A 24,840-nucleotide genomic window follows, 5' to 3' on the forward strand; every position below is an offset into this window, starting at 1 on the left:
CCCAGTAACTTCTGTGTTTAAGTGTGGAATAACAAGAAAACTACGCTATCTGAGTGATTCATACAGGCTAGACAGGTTGCAACACCTTCATTAAGGAAAATGTATACAAGGCTGCAGTGCTCAGATCTCAATCCCTTAATGTACTGGAAAGCAGTCGAGGTGATGTGGTGAAGTATTGTGTGTGTGTGTCTGTGGAAAGAAAGTCACGGTTTCCCCTTTAATTTTAACACCGGCTGTTGAGTGAAACAATCACATCAGACAAAGGATGATAGAGCACGATAGAAGGAGCTATGAGACATCTACCGTGCACACTGTAGACTGTTTGAACCAGACTTCTGAGGCAAGCCCTCAGGTGCTACAGCAGGTCTAGGCTGGTAGGTGCAGTATAAGCATAAATGGTCAACCTGCTATTTCAAGACACGTCTTTGGAGAAAGCCATTGCACGTACAAGTAAACAATGTATTGCTAAGACTGACTCATGATTAGTCATTTTGGAAAGGCCCGATGCAAGCTTCCAAAGTGAAACATCTGTTATGACACAACGGTCACATTGCATCTCCAGTCAAATCAAAGATAGAAAGAAAGAAGGTATCCTGCTCTGATCTCACAGTTAGAGATGTAGCAATAGCTGCGTGATTTCCGTCTATGGCGCGCTGTGTCACCAGTGACCTACAATGTGTGAGATCATATAGCTGTCATTTCTTCCCACACCATCTTTTACCAAAACTGGAAAACTCCCCGCATAGAGGACAAGTACAGGAAGAGCTTTAAAGTTCAAGTGCACATCTTAGGTTTTTCCTCAAGTACCATTCTAGTTATGGCAACAGTGTTTACAGATATCTAGAAATGAAGCACTGGTTTGTTTTGTTTTTTTTATAGGTCAAATGGAAAAAGTTATTTTTTTCCCCCCCACCATCAGTTTTGTATATTTGCCAAGAGCACACTTCAGATTTAGCTTTCTCTTCTGTTCTCTTCAGCTCACTTAACTCACTTCGGTTATCACATTCTCAATCTTTAACTAGAAGGCCATCTGTGAAGGGTACTTCATAAAGCTTAGTCAGGAATGAATTTATAAACTCTGAATGTAGCTTTAGTGTCTTGGTGTTTGGGGTATCTGATTCCTGGATCCTAGCTGTTTTTCTTCCAGATTTTACACATACCTGAATCCTTCTTGCTCCCCTTGCCTCCATCTCTGTTCTTCTTCAGCACTGCCTTGAACATGGCAAGATTCCTGGAATCCTTTCTGCAGAGCCCCTGGGGTTAAAGCAAATAAAAACATTCATTAACCCACAGTCACAACAGGATAACTGAGATGCATCCATTGTCAGTCTAACAAAACAGAGGCCGTTTTCTGTATTCACGTGCAAATAAGAAAACAGATTAAACACACGATGCCTTTTTTGTTGTTTTTAATCAAGAATTAAGCAAAAAAAACAGGCCAAATGTGTCCTCAAGCTTGGAACACAGCAATGGCAAAACAGTGTACTGTATATCTGCATTTCTATCTGTTTAGCTGGCACTCGCCCGGGAGTGTTCCCACAGCACTCCCACTCCTGCAGGTCATCAGTGGAGGGGAGCATGGAAAGAATGCTCTAATATTTAAACAGAAAAGGACAAGTTCTGCTATCTTGTTATGCAGGAAAACAGTCGGTCGAATGTCCTGAATTCCACATGCAATCGACGCTACGGGGCTGCACTTGGGTGTTTACAACTGATATCCATGGTTCCTCCCAACCCTGTGTTCATTTTGAAACCTTAGAGTTAAACGGTATAACATGAACTCAAGGTCTGGCCTGGATGTTCTTGCTTACTTTGGGATTATTTATAGTCTTTACGTAGCTGGACAACAGTAAAAACATTCATAACACAGCGTTGCCTAGAACAGTTAATTGTGTGGGATTTTTGGTTACCATCCCTCTGAACACATTACAGGCTCCTACAGTACTGTATTAATAGCAGCAGAGCAATCTTTCCAATGAAGAGAAAAGAATGGTTTCAACCAAATAAGGATATGCCATGTGCAAACAAAACATAGTTCATAACCCAGAGGCCAGGCTTCACAAATCTAGGTCCTCTTACTGCTTATTGAAAGAGGCTTCTGAATCAACCTTTTCCCCCCTATACACCATTTTTTTATTTTGTTTTTTTAATCCTTTACCTTTTTATACCCAAAAACAAACCTTAACAAGAAATGCACCTGATTTGTCATAGTATAAGACATGTGCACACTAGGGCTGTTCGATATAACGATATATATCGGATGACGATATAAAAACATCTATTGTTTCATTTTACGCTATCGTTTGTTTCGTGGTGTCGCAAAATAAACTGTTTACGACACTATTTTTTCATTGTTCTGATGGTCACTGTAGTGGCTATATTAATTTCTTAAAGTTCTCTCTTTCTCTTATATTTTATATACCCACACTACTGACGGACAAGCGCCTGTTTTTATGCGTTGTCTTTAGCAACAGCGAGGGTAACACCTTCGCGTGTCCGCTTGTTTATGTTCCACATAAACCTTTCACAATAAAGCTCAGGATCCTGTTGAGACTTTTCAAAATAAACTGAATCACGTGAAAGAGCAGATTATTTACGGATGAGAAGTTAAAAAAAAAAAAAAAAGAGCCGCCAGGTGCTAAAAAAATAAACCTTAGACTCAAACGTTAGAACAGGCTTTTCCCCGCAGCACGCCGTGTAATAAATACTCACAAAGAAAACGGCGGCCGTTACAACTTATGTCTAAAAATGTATAGTTTCATGCATCGGTTAAAACAATCGACTCCGGGTAAAGGACGCGCAGCTGGAAACACTTCACGCATGTGTAGAGGCAGAGATATTGCAGTTCATGACATCACAGTGCAAAATTAGGAGGAGTTGGTAGTTTCTGTGTGGGAGCTCGCTGCTCATCGCCACAGTAACAATAAACATTACGCAGGTGAACCCAAAGGAAATGAGAAACGCCCTCTTAAAACTCTAAAAGCCAACATGACAAATTCCTTCCATCCCCCCCATCACAGCCACTGGACACAAACACACACACAAAGTCAGCACCCAGTGAGAGAATGAGGTTCACCTCTTCAGGCATGGTATACAGTTAATCATTCCTAATTCTGAGCTATGCGTCTATCAGCTGTTTGCATCAGGTGCGGAGTTACAATGTACATATTACTTGAAAGAAAGCCAACCATGTGTCATCACTGTCGTAATGACAGCTTAAATAAAAGCACAATGATGACAGCATTATTAAAAGTCCGTGAGCATTTTAGCTCCGGGAAGGGAAAACGTAGAAAGATTGCTGCATACAGTGTAATGGAGAGTGATTCGAGACACTGGCATAGATACACTCTAGCCAACCCAAGACAATTATGACACAAGGTTGCAACAGCCACAGGTGGTCACGGAACAACAGCTGGTAAACTAAAGTACTGTGTTACAAACACTGCTTTGTTTAAACTCCCCAAAGCATCAAAAATGAAAAACCTTAAAATGATATTGGTGCCAATTAGATCTACACTCACTGGCCAGTTCACATGTTCATTGATAAATGCGGGCAGGTAATCGTCCAATCATGAGGCAAGAACTCGATGAATTTGACTTACTGCAATGAAACTGATACAAACTGTAAATACAGTCAAGATGACCATATTTACTGGGAAGTTCCACCATTGGATGAAAGGTGATTTAAGTGACATGATATCAGTGCCAGATGGAGTGGAGTGAGTATTTCAGACACTGCTCATCTACTGGGATTTTTTCCACGAAAACACTGAAAAACAAAGAAGCAGTTCTCTGGGAGAAAAATGCCTTACTGATGTCAGAGGTTAAAGGAGAAGGGGACAAAACGCTTTGAGCTAATAGGAAGGCAACAGTAACTCAACTAACCAGTCTTTACAACTAAGCTATGCAGAAGAGCATAGCTCCGCACAACACTTCAAACCCTGAAGCAGCAGAAGTCCACATCTTAAAGCAAATGTTCAGCTAAGAACACTGAAACTGAGGCTACAATTCACACATATTCACAAGAATTGAACAACATAAGATAGTGAAAACATTGCCTTGTCTGATTAGTCTAAATTTCCACTGCAGCATTCAGATGGTCAGAATTTGGCAGCAAGAAAGCACGGATCCATCCCGCCTTGTATCAACAGCTCAGGCTGCTGCTGGTGTTGGTGTTGGCCCTGGTTAGGAGTAGGGGGGGTAAATGAATATTGTTACTGATCATGCTCATCCCTTTAAGACCACAGTGTGCCCATGTTCTGAAGGCTGCTTCAAACAGGAAAGCACATCATGTCACAAAGCTCTAATTATCTCCAAATGTTTTCTTGAACATGACAATGAGTTCACTGGACTCAAATAGCCTCCACAGACAGCAGAGTTCAATCCAGTAGAGCACCTTTAGGATGCGGTGGAACAGGAGATTCTCATCATGGATGTGCAGCAACTGTGCTCTGCCATGAAAGCTTAAGGCTACTCTGAAGGCCCAACCTAATACTTACGGGGTGTACCTACTAAGGTGACCGGTGAATACACTGTTATAGATCAAAATGTAAAAAAAACAGACAAAGTAGGATGATTTTCATAACAAACTAAGTGTCTTCATTAAGTCTTCTGGATAATCACGAACAACATTTTGTGTTAATGCCGCCTAAGCCTTGCATTGTTTTTATTGGCACTGGTTGTGGGGAATCCTGAAAAAGGTTAATGAAATCAAAGCTTAATCCCCACGACAGCAGAAGTAATTCGATCAGCATAGCAGGGCTATAAATTTGACATTTGTAAGACAGTCCCCTCAGAGAAGAAGCACGAACCGCATGCTACGCAGAGCGATGGGAATCAATATTCTTTAAGCCTTCAAGGTCTGGTTCATCCCAGTGCACAAAGCTGTGTTTGTATATTAGCATGGCCCCTTACTAGGGGCCTCTCAAAATTAAAACAGAGCAGTGCAAGTGCCACCAAGGCTCAAGGGTCTGCAGAAACAACATTTACCCAGTGAAAAAGCAGTAAATTTGCTGCTGCTCTTGTTTATTTGAGGCAAATTGTCATAAAGTTCCAACAGACCATCTAAAGGGATACACACAAAAGACCGCATCATGATTTTCCCACTGCTAGCATTTTAACCAAACATACATGTCAGCACGAAGACCTTCACACGAGAGCTGTCTGTTACTCTGTAAAAGCTCAAGGCAAAAATAAAACTGACTCCAATCTGCAGTATAATGTCAAGGCAGCTTCCCTTTTAGAAAAAAAAGAAATTGGAGCCTGGGTGGGTTAAAAGGAGCCTCGGGTTATCCATATATTTGTTTTCCAGGTCATTCCCAATGTGACACAGTTCAAATCCAGACAGGTTACGAAACAGGAAAGATCCACACCTGCACAATGCCGACGTGACATGTGGTTAATGGGGCCAGCTCGCTATACCATAGTCATCTGAGAAGATGCCTATATAGAGAACAGAAAGGGGATTGTTTGTCCTGATTACATCTGGTGGGGGAACATTTAACAAACACTGATGCTGGTGAGTTAGTCTGCTTTGCACTTTATTAAGTGGCAAACAATAGAGAGTGCACCCTCAAGCTCAGATGAGCTTCCAGCATTGGAGCAAACAGCTATTTTCCACCCCTTGCGTTCATCTCTTTCCTGTTGATATGCCCTGCCAGCTCTCTTCATCAACTGATTCTACATGACTGACTGCTCTCAGTTTTCCACCCTGTTGTCATAGCAACATGGAAATTCTCACTTTGGGCTGACCTTCAAGCTGGTTTATCAAACAAGCTAGCTTAGAAGCAAACTAGAGAGACTTCAAAATTCTCATGTGAAATCCGTAATTATCTCTTTTATTTGCTGTCCATTCGCTGGGTGCAGGAAACAGGCCTAGCCTGGCCTGTGAGTTCAAGGGTCCATAAACAATGGGGCAAGTTAGCTAACAAACCTTTGAAAGAGGAAGTGCTGGAAGTAGGTAGAGAGGAAAGCGCAGTATGAGTGTCAGCCACTGTAAACAAAAGGTTGTTATTCACACTAAAGCAACTGGAAGAGAAATAACAAAAGGACAGATATTTTATGGCACTTCTCTACCGGTTTGACTCAAGTGTTTCCTGCTCAGCCTTTTCCCTGCACCAGCCTATAGGAAGCAGGCCTTCATCTTGTAATTAGGGGGAAATACCTTGAAATATTAATGGATGACTTAAACATTGTGATTAACCCACAAACAAATTACACAGGTGATCATATGGTCTGCTATCCAGGTTTTTCCTGAGCTAAAGGTGGTAATATTTGGAGAAGAAAATGGAGTACTAAGCACTTACTAGCATGCTTTGTTAGCCTGATGGTCTTTACCATTAAGCATACATGAGCACATATAATTTGTGAGCATTAAACATGCTCCAAAAAATAGTAACACCAAATACATGGTCAAGACCATCTAGTTCAGGGATTCGAAATAGCATAAATGGTATCTAGCAGGCAAGTAGGGCCAAAACTGCCATGGATTAAGGATTACTGTCATTATAACAGCTGAATTATTTAAAGAAAAAGTCACCCCTTTCACAGCTTTTAGTAGTAAACTAGTAAAGAGATTTAAAAAATTTAAATATTTTTTTACTGTTCTAAAGTTGAACATTTTCACCAGGACGTCTATAGTAATTGCCTCACTACTGTAAAAGTCACCGCATCACACTGCTATACACAAAAACTGTTCTAAGTTAAACCAAGTTATGTCTCTGTAATGGGCATGTGGTATCAAACAACTTACAAATGTCAAAAAATCAGTATGCATGTATGCATCTTGGAACTCTGAAAGCCAGTATGACAAATGAGTATACAAAAATAATGAGAAACCCAAAGAGGTGACACCATTTGTGCCAAACAAGTTATGAGAGAAAAGAAAGAGCAGAAGCAAAACCAATGAGTGCACTCTGGTCACCATTTGATTCAAAGGTCTGCATAGTCTGAATGAATCATGTGTACAAGTTGCAGCAGCCTTAAGGATACACCAGTGTCAAAGAAATGGACTAGAAATCAAACCTACTACCTCCCTGTAGCTGAAATGGACTTAAATGCTCTCATGTTCCTGTTATTAGAGCTAATATTCAAGTTTCTGTAGTCAAGAAATGCCTTTAAGCATCAGAAAAAGCAGTGGTTTATAGTATCATATTTCCAATGCATAAACTTTCCCAGAACACAAAGAAGCCTTTGAAGAACTCGGCAACGTGCATTTCTACAGGAAATGAAGGACTACACATTTCTAATAATAATAATACTAATAGGGCAAAGTAATACCATCACATCAACTACTACATGGCTTGTAAGTAATATCATGTGGCTTGATCATTTCAGCAAATTTAACAAATATCATGGGAAAACGTTTCAAAACAATGAGAAAAAAGGTCAGTACTCCTTTGTTTGTTTACTTTTAGCCAGTAGAAAATCATCATTTCATCAAAGGCCGCGGCAAATCCAAGGTTCGAGCTTGGGGCAAAATAAGCTTGGTTCTTATTGAGGATGACGAGCCAAATGGCTTAGTGCAAAACTTAAAAAGATAACAAATCTGATCTACTTATAAGACTGGCATGAGAAGCTTCAAAATAGAAGAAAATCTTTCCCAACAGGCAAAACAAAAAAACAAAAAAAATTAGCAGAAACAAAACTTTATCTATTACAGCAGCTGAAGTAACCATTCATTAACAGAAAGTTCAGGTGCGTGCCAAGCTTCAAACTCAAGAGCGTGTTTTACCCCCTTTTGTCCTTTTGTCTATCACCTGAGATTACATAATGGCAATAAACAGTGTTTAACTGACTTTAGCATCAGTGAATAAGTAGGACAGTTAGTAAGAATGGAGTAAAAACAGTGCCTTTTGTGTTCGGTTATACCCCTAATCCCTGTGTCAGCAGTGAAAATGAGTGAAACTGTTTGGTTTTATCCATGAACCATTGATCTAGAAGCGTTAAGGCATGTTTAATGGGCTAGTGAGTACTCTGAATATGGAGTTACATTTCGGGGTCTGGAAACTAAACCTGGCGTGGGAATGTCAGAGTAAGGCAAGACCATGCAGTGAATTTGCATAAAACAGCACTAATTTAGATAAAGATCACTAGGTACTATGAATTTACGGATGAGCCGGCATGGTTTCCGCTCTTCGCTCCCAGGTTAGACCACCTCCGATGTAACTCCACACTGAGTAACAATGTTGCGTCAATTTCCGTCCTCATCTCTTGTTCTCAATAATGACTAAACTCTCTTATCACTCTGATACTAAATTGCTGCAGCAGTGAAGTGGAAATAAAAATCTGCAGTAAAAATAAATAAAGCCAAATCGTTGCTACTTGGACTAAGTTTGGTATTCACTTCTGTGAGAGACTGGTATTTGAGTAAGAGTAAAACATTAACAAGCAGTGCGCAAAGTCTACAGGAAGTCCACGCAACACATCTCTATTAAGGTTTTATCAATCAGTGAGTCACAAAAAGAATTATAGCAAGGCGCCAGTGCACCAAACAAAAAAAAGCATTACAAATGACAGATCTTCACCGCCGTGTTTGCACTTTTGTATTTCCATTCATTTTTCATAAAATAGTAATAATGAACAAACAAATATCAATAAACACTTGAGACAGGTTACCATTCTGTAAGTTGGCAATATGGCTCCAAAATGACGAAGTTTTTCAGGTGTGCGTTTTACCAAAAACGGGTAAACGCTGACATCTCACTGATCCAAATAAGATTTGTTTTCCTAAGTCCTTGTTATGACAGGAATACAATTGGTCTGGGTACAAAACATTTGCACACAGCAGCTCTTTGTTGACGACTGGCTCATCGGTTTGTGGGAACCCAAACACTTCCATACTTCCAAACATAACCAATGTATTTATGTAGACCAGGAGAACATAAAAGCAAGTGCAAAACAGCACACGTTCCACAATGGCGACATATGGCCACAGTAAAACTGTTAACAAACCATCGAGTTTGGCTTTCCTGGTTTCTTCGTCTACAGCAACCTTCACGGGTGCTTGCTGCAGACTGGTCCAGCCCACTCTACAATGAAGGAGAGCAACAAGCCGCACACAGATGAGAGTACAACTCACACAACTATGTGCAATTTGCAGACACCAGTCACACATGCAAAGGAGATATTGCACACAGGTCATCGCACATTCCTCCCACAGACTCTAAACTAGTGTCAACTAAATAATCATCAAATTCATTTGAAATACAAATAAAGTGAATACTCCAAATAGTATGTTGTGCTGTTTTTACACGTTCTTTTGGTTTATATATATATGACCCTCTCTCTTTTTATCACCGCATCTCTGGAGTTCTCAAAAATAGCTTGAAAATGTAAATCACTAACAGCTGGCACCAAGAAGCACCTCCAAACAATCACGTGATTTAGACACACACAGCCTAACCACATGCTCAGATATGGGAAAACATACACACTATACTCGCTCTCACACCTGGACTTTCAACTTATACTGCAGGAAACGCCGGGCATTTTTTATGGCTATTAAATTCTGCAAATGTCAACAGCATTACTGAAATACAAGACAAACTCCAAATAAATGGCTGTGATTCTGCAGTGTTTTATTAGATGACCCGAGGGGAAATGTGGCAATTAAATGGTAAGGAAAGTCATTTGATACACAAGCTGCCATTCCCTTTATGAAACTTGAGCTAATGCAATTACACAGCTTTGCCACTTTGCCAAAAGGTGTGTACATAATCTGTCGTCCCAGCACCGAGAATGCGACAGAATATTTCCTGATGGTGATGTTATGTTGCGTCTGACACATGCACATCTTTTAAAGAGTAAACATAAAATAGGCTGGTATAATACTCTTGCAGGTTCTTATGATAACTTCAACAGAGCGCCTACCCCACAGGGTGGCACCAACTCCATAACAGCCTGCAACAATTTGTGCTTTGTTCAGGTTCCAAGAGCTCAAGGGGGGTAACCGTTTCTGCTTTATGTCATTATGTCACAACATGCCCTAAAACCACTTTAATGGCTTTGCGATGCAAAAGTGTCTCGCATGTGTTTTCTGTAAATTCCACACACAATGCGCATCATAATCTTCCTCTTGATATATAACGCAGAGGGGATTCCTTCCTTGAAAGTTTCCACATTCATCAGACACAAACCGTCGTTAAGCTTTTCAAACGTAGATGGAAATCACATGTCTACGGTCACAAAATCCTGCAATTGGCCTTCGCTTTGCAACTGCAAACAAGTCGACTGGAAGCTGTCCAGCAGTTTGAGTGACAGCTTTGGCAAGTCTTAACGCACCAAACCAAAACAGACAAGTATGTGTAACAGGTTAGGGATAAAGTAATCTCTAAAATCAGATATCTGTATATGAAGATGCAGATTCTGAAAGCAAGAAACGAGATTATTGCTACAGGAAACATTCTGATTTGCACTGATAGTAAATCTGTGCAATCACATTTCAGAAGGTTTTGGTAGCATGCAAGTAAATCATGTGAGGGAAGAGCTAAACAAAAAATAAGTTGCAATTAATCATGACAACGGATGGAGTTTCATGGAGACTTATATGTAACACAGTAGCACTCTTAAACTTTTTGCTAATGTAGTTACAAAATAGGGCACTCCCATAAGGCTACACACAAGCTAATGTGCAGTAAGACCCTTACTCACACCAGATTTTTACACCAAGGCTTTCAGAACCCATCCGGTAGGCTCACATATGGAGTCCTGAACCCTACAAGCCGCTAAAAATCTGGCTTTCCTGTTGGAACCATGGACTGGGTCCTTTCAATAGGACAAAACCATTATCCTTATTATCAGCACCAGCTCAGTGTGTGCTGTCTGTCAGGTCACTGGCTCCAGTAACCTTCCCTCCTCAGCCATAACAATACGACTCTGATGCCAGCATCTGTTATAAGCCAACTGGCTGAGGACCATGGGAACCAGGCTCTGCAGAGAGTGGGAAGCAGACTCTTGAGGGACTTTCAATAAGATGACTGCCCTGCAATTCAAACACCTCATAACAGACAATTGGGGTAGTTCTAGCCTTGGCACAGAGGCATGCAAATCCTCTCTAATGGTTTCATAATCAGCGTAAAATTGCCTGAAATTATGTCGGAAAGTTAATACAGAGCATATTCCCGTTAACTGACCATCAGCATGATTGTCGGCAGCAAAGCCTGTCCCACCTGTTGAGTCTGAAATGGGGGGGGGGGGGGGGGGAATCAACACTAGAGAGGCAAAGTGCCCTCGGAGCTAAAATGAAACAAGCAGCTGAGTGGAGGAAATAGCAAATGTTGTGGCAGCTTCTCTCAAGGCTGAACGCCTGAAGGCTTTAAGGTTATGAAGACTTTATCAGAGACAGTGATCAGAGAGCAAGTTGATTCTATGACTTCACATGCGATCAACGATCAAAGCTTCATCCTGACATTTACAAGCAATTTCTGAGGAGGTGAAAACAAAAAACTGGAACTTTGATTTTCAGAGCACCTGGCTTAGTTACAGGAGGATTCCTCTACGGAAATATGCTGAAAGCAGCAGAACTCATATCCAGCCAGTGGTCAAACAACTTCAATGACTCAATTTATGTGGGTGGAAAAGATTACAGTCCTACAGCTATATCTGGATTTGGTTTTGCTTTCAAAACCACCGCATCCAATCAGAAAATACAGAGCATTAGCATCAAGCAAGACCACACGGTCATAAGAAAAGTAATGACCTTTCTGGAAATCATCTGTGTCCTAATGAGAGGACAATACAATTATCACTGTTCTTCCTCAGCAAGCTGATAACAGACACGAACCACTATATGAAACTTTCAGACATGCAGTCTAAAAAATAAACACAATCCACTGAACATTGATATGAGTTAATCTTATCACTGGAAATCTCTATGAATAGAACCCTGAATTCAAGTGTTCCTCCTGCCTCCATTTTTTAATGCCCATGAACCTTTTCCTCTAAAAGGGGAAAATAACGTTGACAGTGCATAAGATGATGCGCACAGTGTTTACACAACACATTGATGGCCACATCTGGTCCATAGCTACCCTCACCTCACTTCTTATCGGATTACTGGTGATAAAGTAATTTAGGTCACTTCAACACTGTGTAGCATGCGAATCTGCACCAATTAAATCTTAAATTCCAAATATTTATTTTCATTTGACATTTTATCGACTATACAGAAACTCTGCAATGGTCTTTCTTCACCTTCAATGAATAGTCCAACTCTGAAATGGGTTTTCCCCAGTTATTCTGACACACATGTGGGCAGTTGGATGATTTCCCCCAGTGGATGAATTTTATCTGCTGTATCCGATTAATTTTGTAGTCCTTACATCTAGTTTCCCGTTTCTTATATATTTGCATGACTGACTTTAAGGATTATTATACCAGGGATCCACCCATATATCAACTGAACACACCATGTGGTGTGGACCAAGGCCATCCCATCCTTGACTCATACTGTATTTCATTCAAAGCCTTAGAATGACACCAGAAACGTTTAAAATGCTTAGACATGAAAAAACCTGCCTGGAAAGTGATGCTTTTCCGACCTTTCTATAATTCTCTCCACACGAAAACAGAAATAAACAACAACTACTGCTACTTACTGAAAACTGTGCTCAGAATTTTGCAATGGAGTCACTATATTTTTTAGAGATTTTTGCAGATGAGGCCATTTTAAAAATTATTGCCATCGAGTAATCGATTAAAATGCCACCTCTTTAGTCAGTATTTATGAAACAAATCTTTTTAATTACTTTGATTAAATTTACTTTAGTTGCTTTAAAGTTGTTTCCTTTGAGTTTAACATCCAAATGAATGGAAACTTTACCTGCTAAAAAAAAGCGATTTTTTTTAACCCACTTACCGAATAACTTCCCTTAAAGTTGACCTAATTTAGCATCTCAGTAACGTAAAGTAAAAGCAGCAGAGAAACCAACTCGAACAAAGAGACTGAATATGTCTGTGCCACTGAAAAAAAAAATCCCAATGACTGCTGTCAGTCCCGTTGGTTTTGAAGACTGCTCAATGGGCATGTCCCGACATTCCTCCCAACAAACTGCCACTAAAACTCTCACGCTTTAACACTACTTCTCCCAACTGGTGAACAAACTAACAACAACGACGACGACCACACAAACAATCTGTGAATACGCTTTAAATCTTACCTGATAAATGTCATGGATATTAAAGTCCTAAAAGTTTCACCAGCACTCTGAGCGTATCTCCACACGAGTTCAATCCCCAATTGCTCCACCAAGGTAGGCTACGGGACGTCGGACTCCTCCTTCTCTCGCATGAGGTCATCTGTGGGAAGGATCAGCAGCGGAGAACAAACCAGATCTACCCCTCCTTCCTCCTCCTCCTCCTCCGCTTCTTTTCTTCTGCTCTCATTTCTGTGTGCATGCCTCATGGACATGACAGGATGCTAGAGATACAAGCTGCAAGCATTTAGTTTAAGGAGTGTGAAATTCTCTAAAACTTCACATTTTCCTTCTTCCGGATGCTCCCTTTAGAGGTCGCCACAGTGGATCATATGCCTCCATCTCACCCTATCAATGGGGTCCTCTTCTGTCACACCAAACTTTTGCATATCCTCCAGATACACACTTCTCTGAGGTTTTCTTCCTCAGAGAAGCAGCTCTATCTTCAATATCCTTTGTCTACTATATCCACCATCCCTCCTCTGCACACTTCCAAACCATCTTAAGCTCTGCCTCTCCAACTTTGTCTTAAAAGTCTTAAAAGCACCTTCTTAAGTCAGCTGGATGCAGGTTTTTCCCATCCTTATAAAGAGTACAGTTGCACAATGCCAAAATTAGCACCACTGCCTAACACTGAGGCCCAAGCTCAGTTTAATGATTGGTTGGAGAAACTTGCAGTCAGTCTGAGACTGAAGAAGTCACTTGAATGGGAGATGAATCCAGAGGAAGTGCATCAGCTGTCTGTGTTTTCTTCCAGAAGCCTTCTGGGAATATATGTAGAAAGAAGAGAACTCTAAAATAAAACTTTAAGGTGTTTAAGTGAAATTAAATCGTGTGATGAAGTTGGAAGTAGTGAATGGACCTCGAACTGAGATTAGTTTTCCACACAAAGGTATTTGTGTTCCAAAATCTGCCCAAGCTCTTTCCACATTGCCAGGAATAAATCTGTTGTAGAATATTGAAGAATCCATTATTTATTTAGGTGGACCAAAAGTTGCAGAACCTAAAATGCTGCAATCAAGCCAAAAGTGTCCAGTCAGATGAAACTTGCCTCGCTGTCCACAACATTTTGCTGAATCACTGTTATTGTGTATAGCTATTATATTCTTACAAGCTACGCTTTAGACGTCTTCAGGGTGGTCTTTTCGTTTTCATATAATTGGAAGAAAAGCAATAATTGGATGCTTTGGTCTATACAGTCTTTAACAGTTTCTGACAATTTTATATACTAATATATATATTACTATACTTGTTTCAGATCCTAAATGGAGTTTTACTCTGCACTGATAACTGATTGCAGCTATGTGCTACTTTGCATTTGTCGATTTTACATGTGGACATTAAACTGTCTGTAAAATATATGCATGGCCTCATTAATCCTTCCAAGAACATAAAGAGTAACATGGCACCAGATGGGCTGGCTGCTGCACCAACACACTGCTTTGCATTAATGCTTTCTGGTCATCCTTTTTCAGCAACAATATTCACTCTGGGCACATGTAGGCAATTTAAAATCTCCAAACTTTCATAGTCAGCTGATAGCTAAATACATTAAATTGCCAGTTGTCTTACTGTTTGCAAACTTAGCAAGTATGCTGTGTAATTTCCTCCTCGACGATGTGCATTAGAAGGAGGGAAGTTGAAACGTGAGTCAGAGCTTTTATGTAAATGAAGTCTAATTGGTTTAGGTCTGTATTAGTGGCTGCTGAAAGCAGGATGTTGCTCATTGGCTTTGTGCATACTGCTGAATCATAGTTTGACCATAAACCTGTTGACTTTAACATTTTAATATTACAGCTTGATCGAAATGCTAGTTTTACATAGAGTAATAAATATAAAAAATTTCACGAACTACAGCACACGTGTCAAATTAGGTTACTGGATTATTGCAATTAGATCCAGAGTAAGGTTTTCCATACGGTTTGACTCAGTCTGGTGTGGCAAGTGAAGTTCGTAGTGCACCTTAGTCTGTGGTGACCTCATGAGGTAACATTGTTTTATGCAGCTTGTTCTGAGGGAAAAACATTAATCTCAGCGCAATCTTGCAAAAGTTTTTGGTTCTTTTTTAACACCAATTCGTTAACAGCAAGAATATAAAGCGATATGATGATAATTGTTCTACATTGTGCTGAGGTGACAAGAGTCTGCTGTGAAAAAGGAATGATCAGAAATCTTAGTTTTGGTGGAAAATGGGGTCTTACATAAAAAATCTTTACATTGTGATATTTTCTGCATTTTGCAAAAAAGAAAAATACTTTTTGTGTATTATTATCCTGCAGTTATGATGATATACTTTGGGAAGGAACATGGACAGTGACACACATTTCTTCCAGTAAAAAAAAGGAAGATAAAACACCTATTTTCCGAGTTTGTTTTTTGTTGTTGTTGATGATGATGCTCTCGGGTGAAACTGGTGTGTGAAAGTCTTCAGCGGTTATGAGTTCACAATTCCCTTGGAAACTGCTGTAATGTGCAGATTCCAATAAGACCTGAAAAATAGACTCAGACTTCATCTGATGCACTGAGCACTTCTTCTCCACTCATCTCGTTGCACTCCCCGTGTTTAAACACCACTGCAGCATGTCATTCAAATGTTGCCTTTTCCCCCCGCTAGATTGCGTTAAGTCCCGTCACCCTCCAACCAGTCACGGCAGATGGCTGCCCCTCCTTGGGCCTGGTTCTGCTGGAGGTTTCTTCCTGTTAAAAAGGATTTTTTTCCCTTTCCACTGTCGCAAAGTGGGTTCACTTGATTGCTGTTTACTCCAGAATATTGTAAGGATTTTGCCTTAGAGGACAAAGCACCAGGTGACTTTTGTGATTTTGCACTATAGAAATAAATCTGCATGGAACTGAAAATATCCAGCAACAAATACATCAATTAAGTCACTTTGGTATTCTGACATGAATCCACACAAATGTCTGTCATTCTTGTGTGTGCTCAGCATGCAGTACTCTGGCTGAGAGAGATTTCTTTACAGTTTTTATTTTATCCAATCTGTTTCAAACTCCTGTTTGACCATCTGTCTCTTGCAGCTCATCCTGAGGAGCAGAAAGTGGAAAGCAGATTAGTTTGTTTCTCTCTCTCTCCCCATCTACCTTGTGAAATGTGGCACCTGCAGTTTGAGTTTACTAGCCTGCATTCAAGAGGCATCCCTGAAAATGATTAAAACCCAACAGTCACAGCACCTGTCTGGTTCATATTGCACAGAGGTGACCTGTAGCACAGCCTTGACACTAAAAACAATAACACTTCTGCAATCCCTTTTGACTTTCACTTTCCAGACACGTGGAGTCTTGGTGGTTTCTGCAATTTATCCAACATATTAAAAGAAAGAAAAAAATCACCACTACGCAGTAGTATTGCCAAATGCATATGGAGATACTGAACCCTGGAAAAGGTTCCAAAAAAAATGGTCAAGATATAGATCATGGACAGGCTCCGAATGGAATTGGGGGCAAAATGTTCTAAAGCAAAGATCAGCTCTGTGAATCCTACAAGACCAAACTAGCTTTTATGGAAGAGTTTTCTTTTTCCCCTTTCATCCGTCTCACTGTTTAACTACGACTCACTGCACACACATACTGGGATAATTAAAATAGTTTGGCTACATAGAGGGTGGACTTGCTGGAACATTACGATATCACGGTTCAGTCACTATATGAAAGAGGCCAGATGGATAGAAGCAAGCATATATTATAAGTAAATAAGTAAAAAGTAAGTAAATAATTATAAATAAGCATATATATATATATTGCATAGATGCACGCAGCTTAGAGATTGACTTGTGAAATCCATGACCAGATAGTCTGGTTTATTAAAGTTATAAATGGCCATTTGCTGCCCCCTTGTGGCCATTTTAGAGTGAATGAACAGAAAACTGTTCCAAGAAATAAACAGAGACATAACACAGTGATGGCTTGCAGTCCGCTTTTTTGTTTTTTAATAAATCTAATACAATTGCCATGCAATACAAAGTGAAGATTCCCCTTAAAAGCACCCTTATAAAACTCAGTAACTTAACCCCTCCCTTCAAACATACTCATACCCACCAAATGCTTTTGTTTTCCAATCAGATGACAAATACAAATATAGAATTCTATTATTATGCCAGAAAAGATGCATGAAGTGCTGGTTTATAGTATTCACATACAAGCTTGGCCCCAAAGAGCTTTTTTTTTTTTCCTTCTTCCTTCTAAGTAAACGAAGCTTGAAAGCTTTCACTCCATCAACACTTTACAGGCAACCTGTCAGTCTCAGTCTCCTCATGTGTCTAACACTTCACATTGGTGTTTAACGGCTGACTTAACATGGTTCCCTCTAGGGCATGCCCGAAAAAGTTCAATACTTCCTCGGCTGCTGGATGAAAACGATCCGAGGGGAGTACGACTTCTCCACCGCGGGGCGCACCTTACTGTGCCTCACGCTCACAGGTGTTTCTGGGAAGTCGTGGCTCAGCTGCAAAACATCATGAAGGAGGTTTATTATCCACAATACTTTGAAGCACTGCAACTAACCCAGTTGGCTCGGAAAGGAATTAACTCGCTTTTTTAAGAGTTAATGCTTTGTTTACCTTGTCGAGGGTTCCTGTTAGAAGTATGCCAACTTGTTGCATCCTGTTGGGGGTGGCAAGGGACCTGCTGCACAGGTTTTTAAAACAGAGTTATACTCAGCTTTTAAAGCAAAGTTAGTGACCTATATGATCGAAATGCTGCTGGGCATTCTTACACACTAATGTTTGAAGCTAAATTTGTTTTCAGCTCAAGCACATTTACTGCAGAGTGTGAGCATACCTGATTTTATCAGACTTCCTGGTGTCCTTTTCTGGAGTTGCATGGGTGGCATTTTCTTCCATGCCTTTCTTGGCCACCCTTTTACCCCCGGCCTTTACTAGTGATGCAAAAGAGGAAAGAAACAAAAAACAATCTGTGTCAAAGCAGTGTTTTACAGTGCATTTCATGCAACTGAGACAGAAGAGTGGAAAGTAAAAACCACAAAGGTTTTCAACTCTTTTCTCTCACTTTTTGCACTTGCAGTTCAAGCTTATGAACACTAGCATTCATTCAAAAAGTAGTCACTTCGTTGTCCGCTTCATCGTGCAGAGGTGACCTATAATCCTAAAAACTATCAAACACTCTGTACTTTCTTAAAACCTGGACACATGATAGTTTCTGCAGTCTGTCCCTCATAATATGAAATAAAATTAATGTGCCATGGCGTCCAAAAAAAACCACAAAAAAACCCCCCCAAAACATATATAGTAATGGCACAAAAGTTCGTACAAACGAAAGTATCACATTGTCAGATCGTCTTCGTAAACAGATGAGTGACACCGCTTCAAGCTGCAGCTGTTAATGCAAAGTTAACTACTGTTCCGCAGCTTTGCACGAATAGCACTGCACGGTGCACCTAACAGGCCTCCCTTCAAACAAAAGCATGCCGATGACGCTTCTTGCACTTTAGTACTCCAATGCCACAGCAGCCAGTCAGCTCCAGCTATCGCACTTTTTCATACTGCGTGTCAAATTAACGGCAAAAGTTACGTTACTGCAGCGGGGTCGACTCGCTCTGAACGACTCTGTAACTGGGTCAAGGAAAGGAAAAACAACAACAACAACTCTCAAGCTTTAATAAAGTTTTAAAAGATAAATAAAAAAAGAGCAGGCAGCTATCAGAGAGACACGGCTTACCTGCCGGAGGGTGGCCAGCTTTCAGCCGAGCAGCCTCCTTCGCTCCAGATTTGGGGAGTTGTTGCACCATTTCTTAAAAACTTTCCGCAGTGAAAGCACCAAACTGTCCTCGACGCCCACTCCGCTGTTTTTATTCTCTACAACAGAGATGACGTCCCGCGAGGCTACAGGAAGTTTGCGGCCAGCGAAACGCCTCTTTGTTTTCACCTTCTTTTTTCTTTTTCTCTACCCGCTGATAGTTTACCGAGAAAATGAAACTGTACACTAACCGTTTGCGGTTTGCAGCACGATTTAACTGCAGCTGATTTATGTTACTGTTACTTGATCTTATTTTGAAAATCTTTTCACAAAACTTCAAGATTGGCAACAAAAAGAGTTTTAACCACACTTAAACTATTTCTAGGTATGACAGCCCACAGACACAAACCCCCAGAGGAAGTTTTCGATTGCACGAATATATTCAGTGAAGAAGAAAATAACACTGTGTCATTTTAAGGCAGATATTTTTTCATCGCATTAGACTCTTTTATCCAGCATGAGGATCCAAAGTAAGCAGCGATAGTGCCACCATGTTTAAAGCTGAAGCACAGAAAGGACTGTCAGATCTTTGCATGTGTATCTAACTGAGGTCAGTTGTGGAGGGGAGATGAGACTTGAAAGTTTATTGTTGACACACTAATGTTTCTTTATGTTTAATGGAGAAGGTAAGACTGACTAGAGGTAAGGTGTGTTATCCCAACAAGCAGAAAAGTGACAGAAACACACTGGAAAGTATACCTGATTGGATATTAAATACACATGTTAGAGCAAATAGTTACCTGCACAGTGTTTTGAGCTGAGCCGTTGTCCATTGTAATGTCTGCTGTGATACACGTCACAGGTTACAGGTAATACAGATCAGTCTATAACCTGAATGATCTGTGCCTTTAATGTCAGGTTCTTCGAATCTGTGACTTTGCTAAGTTCTGTGACTGTACAGCAGTTTCCTTGAATATACAGGTTTGAAGCTTCACAGCTTGCATATGCATGAACTATGGGGGCATTAATGCTGAAAAATGCGTGTGTTGTTGCCTTCCCGGGTATGCACAAGCTGCAGGCTAACTGTCAGCTGGCTTGTGTTAATTTAACTGAAATGTTGGTAATGTGCAGCACAGTGCCAAGCTGCTTGAAACGCGTGGGCCTTAAGGTGGACCAGCTTTTTGTTCTGAGAAAAAAAAAAAAGTTCGAGACTTCATTATTTTTCAGTTTTAGTATATTTTCTTGCTTATATTTTGTGCATAGAAAAGGGTGCCCTAACACATTCTTACCAATTACAAGGAGACTGTTTTTTGCAGTTCTGCTGCATGTTTTATTTTTTACCATCTAAATATAACAAAGGTTGCTGCTGTGTTGGTTAATGTAAGTTATATTTATAGCTGTTGTTTTGTTTCTTAACTCCTACCTTTATTCTGTGTGCCAAAAGGCTCCAGAAGAAGGAAAAGCTGCTGATGTGCTTAGTTTCCTTTTCCTGTTTGTGCAGTTGGCAAGCTGCAGTTTATTGTATTTTAACTTGAATCTTCTTTAGTTTTAGTTTAATTTGAACGGTGGCTGCGCTTTTGGTCTGGTCTGGCTTTTTCTTCCTTTCTTGACAGTATTTTTTTCTCGTTTGTGCTCAAAGTGGTTTTTTGGTGCATAAAATAAAGTCTAAATACTAAGAAATGAAAAAAAAAAAAAAAAAACCCCTCACAGGCACAACTGGAAAAACATAATTCTTCCTCACCCCAGCTGAACCCCATCGCAGTTATAGTATTACTGTACCTTTTAGTTATCAGAACCTTCACCGTAGATGAAACAAGGAAAACAAGATCATATCGAGAAGTACAAAACCAACAAAATCAGTTCCAATAGTTAAGTATACAACATACTAAGAATAAAATGCATGTACTATGTAGTGCAAAATTGCAGTATCAATGCATTCATTCTTAAAAAATAATTGTCATATAGCATCACATTTCTTAGCACACTTTCTTGCATAAAGCAAACTTTCTTTAAATAATGTATAAGTGTATTAAAAAAGACTGGAGGTCAATTTTCCTTTTGTTTAGGAAGTCATTTAGCTAAACTCATATTTAATTTGCCTGGCAGCTAGCATGTAGGCGCTATCTTGAGGGAGGTCTCTCATTACTGCACTTAATAGTTTTGTGGATATTTCTGCAGTGTATGAAACTTAAATATTGTTTTAGACTAATGTAAAGATCTGCCTCGTTTGTTGGCTGATGATGTGACTTGTCACTTATGGGTTCAACATGTAGTCCTAAACCTATTTAGCCTCCTAAGCAGTGTATGCTATATAGCTAGTTCTCTAAACTTAAGCTGGTTCTTCAAGTGTTCCTCCCAGTCAGAAGATCCAAAATGAGTTTAAAAAGGAATAAAGTATCCCGAGAGACCCGAGATTAAGTTTCCGAGTGGAATTCAAAAGAGAGTTTAGGGAAAATAGTGCTTTAGCATTACTCCATCAATCGATATGAAAGTGTGATGAGGTTGTTGGGTTTTTTTTTTTGCAGCACATCAGACTCTGGATCTGCATTTATTGTTATAAAAAGCTGACTTCTTAATTAGATATATATCAATATAGATCAAGACTGAGTGAAAAGTGTTCATATGAACTGTATTCAGATCTTTAAATAATGCTTCACAATGATATTTGGACCTGTTTATAGGCTGAGATCGGGTGGGGAGTTTAAGCCTCAAGTCACTGGTGTAAAAGTCCGAGTCAAGTCACAAGTCTGAAACTTTGAATTTCAAGTCCTTTCGAGTCATTCAAAAAAACGAAAAAAAGCATGTTGCAGTTATATGCTAAATGTAAATATTAGACCATGTAATTTTTAAATCTGTGTTTTTCTCAACACATGACAAAATAGTGAACTTAGAAAATATACACAAATTGTGAAATTGCACCTCTTTAAAATGCAGCTCAATTAAACCTAGCTCCAAGAATAATTTTCACCGACAGTTCTGAGATAAGCTGCATGTTATTCTTGGATGCGGTTGTAGGACCGGCTTTAAAATCGCATGACAAAAATATCATACACATTAAAAAAAAACTGCATCACCAACGTAGCCTGGACAACATTTGCTAGTTAGATGAAGTCAGCTATCTCATCTTAGCATATTTATATGCATATTTATAATCATACGGTTCTTGGAGTGAGCGCATACGATCATGAAGTTTAGTAACTTCAGGTCACTGCAACAAGCCCAGGTACAGTTTACCGCCGGATGGGTGCAGGACCTTGAAATGCACCGTGTAGAAAGTAAAGACCATCGTACTTATCATAAGTTTACCAGTCTCACAAACTGTCGTCATAAATACACATTCGTTAACAGTTTATTAATAGGACCTTTGAGCTCAACGGTAATTAATTAGTAGTGGAAATAATTTCTGGTAGCATCACAGAAATGTAGCAGTGACAATAATACTGTATGCTGTAATCGTACTGGGCAATTAGTGATACAAAAAACCTGTTTTATCCTGTGAATAAAAGTATATGTTTTTGTCAATGTACCATAATAACAGAAGCGAAACGCAATATTGTGTCAGGACAATTCACTATTTATGCACAATAAACAAAGAAGCATAGCGCGGCAATTTCTGTTCAGCGCCAGACTTGCTTGTAACCTATATCACCAGTTATGTTATGAAAATGACGTATTAACTACTAAAAAACACTGACCTTCGTGTAAATGCTTGGAGCAGACTAACCTGTGAGCTGGAGTGTTCTGGGACGTTATATTTGGTCTTTGAATGGCTGCAATCCAGTCGCGTCTTTGTTACTTCGGAAACATGGCTCGAACAATTTCTCTTCAACGACGTAATCCGATAACAACCGATCTCTTTACCCGTCGGCTTCCCGTGGCTGTCATGCGACCGGCTATTGCAGTTAATAATACAACAGCTTCTTGACATTTTTGTGTTTCTTTTTATCGCTGTATAACTGATTTTAATTGAAAGCCTGTGTGCGCTAGTACCTCTTGCCACGAGTTCCCAGAATCCTTTGCGGTTCTACCCGTGAATGACGTCACATTTTCAATCTCTATATAATATGCATGTTAAATTTTATATTTGGGGTAAAATATCAAGTCTTTTCAAGTAAACCGGTTCAAGTCCAATTCAAGTCCCAAGTCATTGGTGTAAAAGTCCAAGTCAAGTCACAAGTCTTAGAACATTTTTTCAAGTCAAGTCTAACAGATTAGTTCTCCATCTCTAGGGGCTGTGCCATGAAATCCCTGTCAATAATGCTCATATAACAATAGCAGCTTTTAAAAAAAAAAAAGTCCTTAAAGTTATGGGAGACAGTCCTGGCTCGTAGCTGTGCTCTTACATGCATTTAAAAGCAGATTGCACATTGACTTCACCTGTATTTATTCTTCCTCCTGATAAATTCAGTAAGCGCTAACATTCTGAATTTTGTTTCAGAAGAAACTGCAGTGAGGGGAAAATTGGGTGTATGAAGTCATATGTGACCCAGATTATTAGGTACTTTAATTTGCGTGCACTTACTTTGAGGGGTAATGAATTAAATGAAATCAGGGGCTGGGATAATCTCACTGCTTTGTAAATTAAGTCCATTTCGCAATATTTTGGCAAAGCAGTTTAGCAGACTAAGGCTCCTGGGACTACGCCGGGAAAACTGGATGCAAGTGTCTTTTGTAGGCCGAAGCCAATTAATGGTCGGTATAAACGTATGTATTCCCTTAATGCCAGCTTTACTATAAGCAGCACAGTCCATAGAGTTGCAACTACTTAAGCAAGAAAAAGGCCCGTCTCATGTGGAAGTGTAGCTGGTTTCTGAAAGTGGAGGCTGGTGGAGAAGAGGAATATGAGTAAAAATCAAATTCTTTGATGATCTGAAAAAGAGAGATAACCCCACTCCAACCCATCAAATACCTTCTGGGCATGAAACAACATTAATTATGAGATCTAAAGAATTTTAAATTGCGTTTGTATGCAAATAAAAAAAAAGATGAATATAGATGAACTTGAACATCTCAGTTTGTCTACAAGTATATAAAGCTGTTCAGTCTGGTGATTATAACACGCTGTGTTGGTGTTCTTTTAAAAAACTTTAAGTTTACCAAACTTTCAGCAGTGTGTTTATTCAAATCATTTTAGGCCTAAAGAGCAACTGTATTTCATCTTTTAAGTAGTACTGGCCCCGATCCACAGGAAATTGAACCCTGTCAGTATTCCAGCTCCATATTTTTTTAATTATTATTGACCCATTATTGAGTCACAATTCAAAAACAATTTTTGCTGATCTCATATTGAGGCTCGGTGCCTTGGAAAATTTTATTTACATCAAGTTAACAAGAGACGATTAGTTTATCCCAATCCATTTTTTTCAAATAGTGTACGTATATTGGATGGGAAGGAGTACATGTCTCTAATATTGTCAGGTTTTTACTTATATTTTACATTGATACATGGCCCACAGTAGCATATTTTAATTTCCTGACACCGTGAATAACTGCTGCTATCCTTCTGTCACAAATCATCCCTGACCCTCGTCACCATTTTGCAGAGTTTGTAGCGTGACAGAAAATCATCCTGGAATCTTTCATCTTAAATACATTTGCACCACACGTCGCTCATATTCAGCATCGATATTTGAAAAACATTTTAAAACAAGGTTTTTTTTCTCCGTCCCAAGAGCACGGTTTGTCAGTCGAGGTGTAAGCGCAGAGTCCGCTACCGATCAGTGTTGGTTGCTGTGCTCCAGGGTGCCACACGGCTTTTATAAAACACAGGTGGTTTAAGGCTCACTACTCATGTCTGTGCAAATACATAAAATATGCTTCCCAGGCAGGATAGAGGATATTACAACCAGAGCAGAAAGGGTTTGATCTATTCATTCACTCTCTTTGCACACGTGGACAAAATGTCAGTAAACTGGAGATGCAAAGAAACTCTCTCACACAG

At 39.7% G+C, this 24,840-nt stretch overlaps 2 protein-coding genes across 3 annotated transcripts in view; both read right to left on the bottom strand.

Moving 5' to 3' along the window:
- The window catches only part of tanc1b (tetratricopeptide repeat, ankyrin repeat and coiled-coil containing 1b), a 103,405-nt gene extending 90,043 nt beyond the window's left edge, over positions 1 to 13,362 (bottom strand). Inside the window, exons 1-2 of the mRNA XM_026144295.1 lie at positions 13,158 to 13,362; positions 1,161 to 1,254 (exon numbers count right to left, since the gene is read on the bottom strand). Of these exons, the coding sequence (XP_026000080.1) occupies positions 1,161 to 1,221 (61 nt within the window). The 5' untranslated portion in view covers positions 1,222 to 1,254; positions 13,158 to 13,362. The remainder of the gene's footprint in view (positions 1 to 1,160; positions 1,255 to 13,157) is intronic.
- A 3,745-nt stretch (positions 13,363 to 17,107) lies between these two features.
- Positions 17,108 to 19,118, bottom strand: dap1b (death associated protein 1b). 2 transcript variants are annotated; one of them, XM_026144765.1, is made up of 4 exons: positions 18,882 to 19,118; positions 17,985 to 18,081; positions 17,765 to 17,828; positions 17,108 to 17,649 (listed from the first exon to the last, which is right to left on the bottom strand). In XM_026144765.1, the coding sequence occupies exons 1-4, from the start codon at positions 18,949 to 18,951 to the stop codon at positions 17,533 to 17,535; spliced, it is 348 nt and encodes a 115-aa protein (XP_026000550.1). In that variant the 5' UTR covers positions 18,952 to 19,118; the 3' UTR covers positions 17,108 to 17,532. The 2 variants fall into 2 exon arrangements, with proteins under 2 accessions (XP_026000550.1, XP_026000549.1); XM_026144764.1 differs by having other exon boundaries at positions 17,765 to 17,831; positions 18,882 to 19,082.
- Positions 19,119 to 24,840: the final 5,722 nt, after the last annotated feature.

The sequence above is a fragment of the Astatotilapia calliptera genome, chromosome 16 (assembly GCF_900246225.1).
Source record: "Astatotilapia calliptera chromosome 16, fAstCal1.2, whole genome shotgun sequence".
Taxonomy (NCBI): Eukaryota; Metazoa; Chordata; class Actinopteri; order Cichliformes; family Cichlidae; genus Astatotilapia; species Astatotilapia calliptera.